Below are 10604 nucleotides of genomic sequence, written 5' to 3'. Positions count from 1 at the left end.
TATTTATTTATTACTATCGAATAAGTATAAATATTAATATAACATTATAAAAATTAAAAGACGAAACTGAAATTTCTTAATAACATCCATTGAATATAATAGAAACGGCATTCGAATTAGGGTGGTTTATGTTGTAGATTGCGTCGATGTTGGTAGAGCGCTAAAGAGGCCGCCCAGCAACTCGTGTTGACGCCATCCGGTAATAAGTAGAGTTCGAAGAATAATATTGAAAATTGCCATAGAGTTAAATGTAGTAAATTAAATTTATTATTTGAAGTAAATTTCGATCATTTATTTGCTATAATGACGGAAATTTACGATCCAGCTTATCCAACCGGGTAAGTAGCAATTATAAATATTAAGTCATTCAAACGACAGCGTTTCATTCTGTTTATAATCATAGATGTCCTTTTCCAAAATGGCGTCCACAGGTTGGAAGGAATTCACTCACAGAACAAAGAATTAACCAATTGATTTAACATTATAAATTCTAACATTCTACACTTACACATTGACATATTATTCGTGTGTATATACAAAATGATAAACATTACATTGATCAATAACACAACCATAGTATTATATTGAGATGCATTTTTGTTTATTCTTGATTATAATCACTTACTTTTTTTCTTCTTGTAGAAATGCAGTTATATTGCAAGAAATTTACTTCGAATTGTTAAAATTTTTAAATGTATCTGTANTTATGTTATATTTAGTTATAAATAATTACATATTACAGATTTATTAATTTAATAAATAAACTATGAAATTGTTGTCTACAAAAAATTATAATTTTTCATACAAAATTTAATTTATTCTGTCAAAAAAAGAAAAAATTGTTTGCTAGATGTGGAGAGATAGATTATTTTTCAGGTTTCTTTGAGCATTTTTATTTTACTTAAAGAATATTTGATTTTTCCAAAGGATTAGTAGCAGCTTAGTAGATGTAAATTGCCTTCTTTTACTGGCAGAGACAGTTAATCCTTTCGTAAGTAAATAAATTTTCTGAAAGTTCGTTTGTGATTACTTATAAATTTTATTCTAATATTTTAAAGAATATTGTGTTATCAAGTTAACAGGTTTTTTTCCCCCTGTCTACATTTTTTTATGCCAAGTATGAATTATTAAAATTACTCTAACAATTAAAAGTTACTCTCTTTCATCTAATAAGTTAGTTAGTGAATTGAATAAATTTGATATTTTGTAGTCTACATCCTATTAAAATTAATAAACATTGAATTTTTTTTTTTTAGTAAAAATGTGATATTTTCATTTTTACTCGCATTAATTTTATTGTATGAAATTATTATTATAAAACGTATTTCAGTGTTATAACCTTTATTATGTGTATTATTAAATATTCATAAATTTTCAATATTTTTTTTGTATAGGTTACAGAAGAATTTGCTTTAAAATATATTCTAAATGCCATATATAACATCAGAAATGTAGTACGAGAGGAAAATTTATTACATAAACGAACATTTTTGATTAACGGGCATCTTCGGGTTGGAGAATGGAACATTGAACATAAAATTTAACATACAAATGCTACTGATCTGCGCACGCTTGAATTAATGAGTTCTGTAATTTTTAAATTCATGTTATATTCTATGTTCCATTCTTCAACCTAAAGATGACTATTAAATATTGCATAAAATGCTCATTTATATATTAAATTTTCTTTTTTGCACTGGATTTCTGGTTGTTTTTGATACTATATATAGTACTCTCATCCAGTTTCTTCTGTATATATTGATGCGTATTATGTTAAATGGCTTAAATGTATTTATTTTTTTTATTAATTTTTTATTTATGTTGTTTCAGTGATTATAGAAGAGGCAACCGATTAAAATTCTTAATTGTTTGACTGATTAGATGTTGCTTAAGTGGCATTTTATGTGCTTGATGCATTAGAGTGCTGTTATATACGAGACAATTTTCTTTGTGGTTATTATTGATAAAAGGTGATTTGAGGAATATCCAATTTTCTACTTAAAAGAGGTTTTCTTAATAGTTATTTTACATTTGGTATTTTTATTATATATTTATAATTATCATAATTTTGACTCTGATTTGCTTTTATACAAAACTGTGATAGAAATTCAATAAACAACTGTTTATTTAATTCTATCTGAAAGAATTTTTATTCTTTGAATTCTTCATTTTAAATTTTCGAAATGAAATTTTGAGATTCTTTTAGGTATATGGTTACTCTCTAACGTGCTGCATACTAGTGTAAGAATTACAGTAATAACAAAGTTGCAATGTTAAAAATTCCATGTATAATTAATTTTTTAGTACCTAAGTGGTGCTGAAAATATTTTAAATGTAAATAGTCACTACATTTGATAATTAGTTATCAGTTTAGCTACTATTGTGTATTTGAAATTGGAATATGAAATAAGCTAGTTAATTGTGGATTATGTCAATTATCTCTCATAAATTGTATATGGTATGCTGATGATCCTTTGAATCTCTTATTAAATTAGGTGATATATAGATATTTTTTAGACAAGTTGTGAGAAGTATTGTCTGATTACTGCAAAATTATTTATTAAACTGATTTTTGTATTAAAAATTAAAGCTTGCATACTTGTAACTGCTATATCAGTAGTTTCCATTGATATATTAATGAACTTATGCTATTGATAAAATTACAGAAGAAAAATATTGATGCTAACACAAAGTGGTAATTATGTATATTATATATGAATACATTCAGATACATTTTTCTATATAATTTTTAAATATTTTATATTCTTCATAGATTTATACTGATGTTAATTTAGCTTTCAAATAAGAAAAATAACATAAATTGCTTTGTATCTAATTATTAATTTATTAATTAGCCTTAATATAGCCAAATAAATAATTTTATTTTATTTTATAATAAATAAAGTTATTTATTGATTATAAAATAATTAATAAATAACTTTATTGATTATTTTATAAGTAACTGTATTTGTTTGTAAATTTAAAATAAAAAAAACACTATAACTTTTACTATATGTAGATTGATGCATTAAAATTCTTTCCTTTTTATATATGTATAAAAGAATATCTCATGTTATTGAAGCATTTAAAATAAATTCAACAAAAATTGTTTGGTCTTTGTTAATGAATACTTAGAAAGATACTTAAATATTTGATACTAACAAGTTTCATTTCAATTTTATATTTATTAAAATTCATAGATTTAACTAATGCAAACTGTGTAAAAGTGATTCTTATATATGATAAAGATTAATTTTTTCCTTAGATTTCAGACTTAAAATAAATTTAAGAATTTTATACTTTAAAATCTAAATGTTACTTTAAATTGCATTAGAAAATTAGAATTTGTTAGGAGGAACATTCACCCTTGTTCAGTGTGACACAAAGGTATGTTTGCTGTTTTTTTCTATACTTTTTTACTATGTTGAATTCCTTCTCTCTCTCTCTCTCTCTCTCTCTCTCTCTTCATCTAAATCATTATACAGTTTTTGTCCCTGTTTGGAGTATTTATCACTATAATAGAATAGGCCTAGAGTTAGAAATGAAACTATAACCCTTAAAATAACATTAGTCACTTGTGTGTGCACACCTCAGTTATCATCATCATCATTGCATCTAAAGACTCCAATGCATTAATGCAAGGTTGGTTCAATCTGTGGCTGAACACTGAACAAAGACAGAATATTATTTGGAAATTCTTTGCAATGTAAAGTTTATAAATAGGTTTATAGCTTTTGAGATATTTTCTTTTTTATTTTATTAAAAATTTTCTTAGACAAAATCATAAGTGCCATTCTGGTTATCAATATAACTTCCTAGATTTTAATAATATAAAATTAGAAAAAAAGATCAGTTATCTATGATAAGGAAAATGGATAATAAACTTATTTGTATTTATTGATAAAGTAAGATAAATGTTTATTTTTTTCTAAGTTTTTTTATATTTAAGAAATTATTTGTTACATTGATGAATATTATATTGAAATAATTTTCTTTTTTTTATTTCTAAATACAGTTTTATTATTAATTAAATTAATAAATATGTTTATGTATATATTATTATCTAATTGTTATGATTCAAAAACTTAGAAAATCTAAAGTTGATATTTTGCTACTGTTGCATATTTTTCCTCATAATTGTTGGCTAACTTAATCTTGTGTAATTTATATTTTATGTTATATTTAGTTATAAATAATTACATATTACAGATTTATTAATTTAATAAATAAACTATGAAATTGTTGTCTACAAAAAATTATAATTTTTCATACAAAATTTAATTTATTCTGTCAAAAAAAGAAAAAATTGTTTGCTAGATGTGGAGAGATAGATTATTTTTCAGGTTTCTTTGAGCATTTTTATTTTACTTAAAGAATATTTGATTTTTCCAAAGGATTAGTAGCAGCTTAGTAGATGTAAATTGCCTTCTTTTACTGGCAGAGACAGTTAATCCTTTCGTAAGTAAATAAATTTTCTGAAAGTTCGTTTGTGATTACTTATAAATTTTATTCTAATATTTTAAAGAATATTGTGTTATCAAGTTAACAGGTTTTTTTCCCCCTGTCTACATTTTTTTATGCCAAGTATGAATTATTAAAATTACTCTAACAATTAAAAGTTACTCTCTTTCATCTAATAAGTTAGTTAGTGAATTGAATAAATTTGATATTTTGTAGTCTACATCCTATTAAAATTAATAAACATTGAATTTTTTTTTTTTAGTAAAAATGTGATATTTTCATTTTTACTCGCATTAATTTTATTGTATGAAATTATTATTATAAAACGTATTTCAGTGTTATAACCTTTATTATGTACTTCATTAACTTGATCATTATATATATATATATAAAATGAGAAAATGAATTTATTGATTTATTTTTACTTAGAATAATTACATTTTAATAACTGTAAATTAGTAATTGTTGATTAAATTAACAATTACGTTTTGATTAAAATTGAGATCTGTTAAGCTAATAATCTAGATTATTAACTGAACATACTGCTAATTTTCATGATATAAATGGTTTTCATGCATTATTTAGTTATTAAATCATCCTTCTTTATTCAAATAACATCTATAGTTAATTAATTATATTATTAAATTATATAGATAATTAGTTAGGTTTTAGATGTTTAAATTCAATGAATACATAATTTTATAGGTGTTAATTCAAATTGGCATAAGTATAAAGTGTAGAATTCATGATGGTTTACATCCCACCTTCAAAACAAAAATAATACATTTCTAAAAATATGAATTGCTGTATCAGCAAATAGAATAATTAATGCTTTAAACTTGATTGAATTATCTATTAATGTATGAAATTTTTATTATATTATCAATTATCAGTCTCTTCATTTGGGTAATATGTTACAAAATGATAACTATTATTTAGTTATTAATGATCAAATTGCATTTTGCTTTTATAAATTTATGAAAAATTATTGCAATTTTGTGTAAACTCCTCTTACAATCATAAAAAATATGATAGATAAAATTAATAATGTAATAATCAATATAGATTTGCAGACATTGAGTATGGATTATTTTCTTGATTTAAATAGAGTATAAACTGATAAATTTTTTAAATTTTTGTTGCTGCAATAAACTGTATAAATTCAGCTTTTTAATGTTAACTTTTTGTATTAAAATATATTATATTATATGTTCTTCTTGTATGTTCAGACTGAACATACAATAAAAGCATTATTAATAATATAAATAGAATAAATTCTCTTATTGAATATATTTAAAAGTAAAGGGATTTACAATTTATTAGACTATTAATTAAGCATGGAACTTTCTTTATGAACTTAAACAAATTATATTTTTATACATGCTTTCAAGTAACAAGAAAATCTTGGAATTTGAATAATTTCAAAAATCAATAGTTACTGACTCATGTTAGATAATAATATACATAGTCTCATTAAATGTAAAACACTCTTGATGTAATTTACGTTTCACAAAAGATTATAGATTTCTGTGTACCATAAATAGGTTTTAATCAATATCATGTGCTTTAGTATTCAGAAGAGTATAATTTAGCTATAATTTATATTAAAAGTTTCTTTTCTTAGTTTCCAATGATAATTTTAAAGTTTCATTTGACTTTCTAGTTTAAGGTAAGACATAATTTCCATTTCTATAGTTTATATTATTCTGTTCACAAAGTTTCCAAGTAGAAATTTTCAAATTTCTTCTTTTAAAATTCCTATATAAATTTTATTATATTAAATATGAAAATGCATAAATTATATTGAATTTTATTTTGAGTCTATTCTTTGGCTTGTTATTACGTAATAATTTTAAATAAATTCAATGTTTTAAAAATCCATAAGAATTCATTTCAGATAAAAATATTTATTATTATTATTATTTAAACCTATTTTGTATTATATTATTAAACATAACTCCCATTTACATTAACTGCATTACTATAGTAATTTTTGTAGGCAATGTTATATAAGTTACATGTTTATTAATATAACTTAAGTTTATAAACTAAATTTAAAGACAGAATTGGCCATTATTTTATCTTTCTGGTGATTGTATTATATCACGAGTAATGTAGCTTTCAATGTTAAGTGCCATTTTTGTTTGTTTTTTTTTTCTATCAAAGATAGTAAGTAGATATACAGTAGAACCTCGATTATCCGCCCTAATTGGGGACTGGGGTTGGTCGGATAATTGAAAAGTCGGATAACTGAAAAGTATGAAAAAATCCATTATTAGTGTAGTATATTATTATATCCCATGTAATTAGTATATTAGTATATCGCTATTAACCTATTTTGCGTTGAATTTTCATTGATGTTAAGCCTAACAAAAATTTTTTAAAATAATAATCGTCGCTATTGTAGCGCCACATCACTAGCGGACATTTGAAATTTGCCGACTAGGACAGTCGGTTAACCGAGGGGTCGGTTGATCGGGGGGCGGATAATCGAGGTTCTACTGTATATATATATATTTCAACATTTATAATATATCTAGTAAATTGTTATATCACAGACTACGTAGAATCAGTTTAAACAATGAGAGACATACACTATATCCAAAAACTATAGCTTTCATATTTTTATGTTGTAGTTATTAACTTAGTTCAATAACTCAGTGTAAATTAATATGAAGAACATTGTTAAATTAGTAACTATACAATTACCCAGTATAGTGTTACAGCTAAACATAATTAGGTTTATAAATTAAATATTTATAGGGATAATTTGTTGGAGGGAGTTGACAAATATTTAAATGATTTAATGACTTTATTCTTAACATTCACGATTAATAAGAAAACAATAAGTATAATCAAAGTAAAAATTGGAAGAATTAAAATATTAAATTTGATAATATAAAGTATAATGGCAGAACTTTTAGGAGTATAAAAGTGCAATTCAGCCTATTTTTAGATAACCAAATTTAAATCAAAGTTTTAAACTCATCAGAAGACTTGAATTTGTAGCAAAAGATCACATATATATGTAAAATAAAAAGGTAATTTTGTGATTATTGATGTGATAATTGTAAAAATTCATTTCATTTAAAACTAGAAATAATTTTTGATAGAGTATATTAAGTTTTTATAATCATAAACATTTAACATTTTCTGGAATGCTCATTAATCATAATAGAAGGTATCAGATTTACTTGTGTTTGTAAACAGGAAGTTGCATTCAAATACTCAATTTCTACATTTCTCAATCAGTGGTTTATGATCCACCTGGGGTCATGAATATGTTTCTGGATAATTTCAATTTCTTCCAGTTGACTAAAAGTAGGTCATACACTGAGAGAAATATTTCTTGATTTTCATTTATCAAAATCAATACAAATTATCTTCACAGATACATCATGGAATATTCATTGTGTAAACTTTTGGTTAGTAATTTGAATTTTTTTACATCAATTTCTCTGGTTTTTTTAAAATAAGTTTTATCTAAATGTATTTTTATTCGTTAATAATTATTAGAACAAATTACAAAAATAATTGTTTTTGGACTAGTTTTGTCCAGATTAGTTCTCCAAATAGAACATAGATACAACTGTTGATTTACTTGGTGAACTGATGCAGGGCTAAAATTAAAATTAGTCTGAAAGCATTTCTTTTGTAATAAATACTTTGGTTTTCTTAACTGTTTATTTTTGAACGTTTGAATTTGATACCAAGTTTCACTTGATTCTTTGATAAAACAAATTGTTAACAAAGTCTAAGTAATATTAATGATAATACAATGATATAAATAAAAAGAATAATTATTATTATATATTATTAAAAAGATTTTTGTAAAATCTTATCCTATAAACATGAAGTATTTAAATGATGATAAATTGATGCATACATAGTTTTAATGAAAGTTTAGATGATTTTATAAATTTACTAGAAATAAATTTGAACTGCTAGCTAAAATTATATAATAAAACCTTGATCTTTGACTTCAAAGTGTTTGAATTTTCAAGATGTCCAGACATTGTGCTAAAATTAGTTTCTTGTTATATTTCAGTTATGATGACAAAATTTTATTATTTTGATATTTAAATATTATTTTTATATCTCCACAATTTTACTGTAGGGATTGCTTGTCTTGTCTGTTATTGTAAAGCAAGAAATATTCTAATATTTTTAATATTACTTTTATTTTAATTTCATAAGCTTGGTGTAATTTTATTTTTAAAATATTTTATAAATATATAATTTTTTAAAAGCAGTAATCAATAATGCATTTGAATCAATTTAAAGCAAGCTGTATCAGTTCTTGTACAATGAGCTGGCTCCTAATTTTCCTTTACATTATATGAAGATTCTAGAATATTTGGAATACTCCACTTTTTAGAGGTTGGTTGGAATTTTTGCTTATCTTTCATTGGATTACTCATGTTTTGGTTTTGATTTTTAGAAATCAGAAATTTATTCTTGGTTTATTTAGAAATAATTAAAGATGAACTCAAAAATAGATATGAAAACTGTTAGAAATGAAGTCAAAAACATAAAACTAAATGTAATAACTTTTTCTATATACAAGATATCTGATTCCTTATTAAAAAAATAAAGAAAGGAAAAGATTTCCTATTTCCTTTATTCTAAATATTATAATGCCAGCATTATAATATTTAGAATAATTTTATTTTAAGAGACTACCTTATCATGATAGATTATAAACACAGTATAGTAGAGTTTTATAAAGTACTCAAATACAATTTAGTTACTGAACGTAAAATATTTTTATTTTTAAAAACTTTCTCTCTTTCTGCATGTGCGTGCATGCATGCTTATAATTATATAATAACAGTTTTACAGATAGCATGTTACAAAATGGTGCATGAACTAATTCGAATTCTTATCAAAATGAATTGCTGAGCTGGATGTAGTTTTTAAATAATCTTTACCTCAGATCTTGATACTCAAATCTTTATCTTTAAAACAGACTTCTTAAATAAATTATCTCTTAGTATCTTTTTTGTAATGTATCATTAAATTTCTAAAATATTTGTTTATTTAGGTAACATACATTGTAATATAAGTATATATAACAAAGAATTGAGGAGAAAATCATCAGGAATACAAAGAAAATAGTATTGAGATTGGATCGTGATTAAAGGTTTCTCTTCTGTACATCCTTGAAGCTAGATATATTGCTTTGTTCTTCATTTCCAATAAATATGTAATTATTAATCAAATTGGTAGGAAATTGGGATGTATACTTGTTAAAATATCTTTGCTATAAAAAAATTATCTGGTTATGCCAAAAAAGTGTGTATTTAGTGTTTCAAAAGTTCTGTTATTTATCATGTGCCAAAATTTGATAAGTACACTGTTTTAAATTTATATTAAGACAATCCTGAATGTTCCATTAAGGAGACAATTGTACGTCACAAATTCTCTGAAATGGGAATCAATTGTCAGATCTAGTGACTTGGGTAGATAGAAAAAAATTCAATAGGTTTATTCAGATGTAAAATTTATTAACATATTCAAAATATATTTCATCTATAGTTAGATGTTTTGAATATTATTTATATAGAGGAGAATACATTAACTTAAAATATGCACAGTTTATATAATGTAAGTTGTATGCAGGGCTGTGGAGTCGGAGTCGTGGAGTTTTGGCTGGAGTCGGAGTCGTCAAAAAATCCACCGACTCCGACTCTCTTTTTACTTACCAACTTGTTATGTATATGAAATGGAGTCGGAGTCGGATGGTAAGGAAAAGTTGGAGTTGGAGTCGGTAGATTTTACGCGATTCCACAGCCCTGGCTGTATGAGTTAATTAAGCTCAGACAAAATGTTTCACAGGCCTTTGTAGATATTCATATTCCTTATCCTTAATAAATGTATTTACTTAATTGATAAAATCAAATGCTTTTAAACACAAAATATATTTACATTAAAGCAATTAGTTGTAAGGGAAGGCAAGGCAAGATAGTATAGTCTGCATTGTGCTTAATAAGTGTTGTAACTTCTTAGTAGTAAATATTGCAAATAAATCTGCATACTGGAAATAGATGATGGTAAAATTGCTGCTGTTAAGTGTTTTTTACCTATGAAAACAACAAAGTGTTTGACAGCCATGTTGGTATAATTTGTTATATTTTTAAAAC

The 10604-nt window shown here is 23.9% G+C and overlaps 1 protein-coding gene across 7 annotated transcripts in view; it reads left to right on the top strand.

The window, feature by feature from the left end:
* The first annotated feature begins 112 nt into the window (after positions 1-112).
* LOC111621622 (histone-lysine N-methyltransferase SETD2-like) overlaps positions 113-10604 on the top strand; it is a 116229-nt gene continuing 105737 nt past the window's right edge. For 3 of the 7 annotated variants that reach the window (XM_023363816.1, XM_023363815.1, XM_023363817.1), the window contains exon 1: positions 113-338. In XM_023363816.1, coding sequence (XP_023219584.1) covers positions 304-338 — 35 coding nt within the window. In that variant the 5' untranslated portion in view covers positions 113-303. Of the gene's footprint in view, positions 339-1830; positions 1971-4309; positions 4459-7001; positions 7887-10604 lie in introns of those variants that run through there. The other 4 variants (XM_023363818.1, XM_023363820.1, XM_023363819.1 and 1 more) reach the window with 4 other exon arrangements.

The sequence above is a fragment of the Centruroides sculpturatus genome, unplaced genomic scaffold, assembly GCF_000671375.1.
Source record: "Centruroides sculpturatus isolate CEXI.00-Female unplaced genomic scaffold, Cexi_2.0 scaffold232, whole genome shotgun sequence".
NCBI lineage: Eukaryota > Metazoa > Arthropoda > Arachnida > Scorpiones > Buthidae > Centruroides > Centruroides sculpturatus.
Note: the sequence above shows the minus strand (reverse complement) of the source record. Positions and strands in the feature narration are given on the sequence as shown.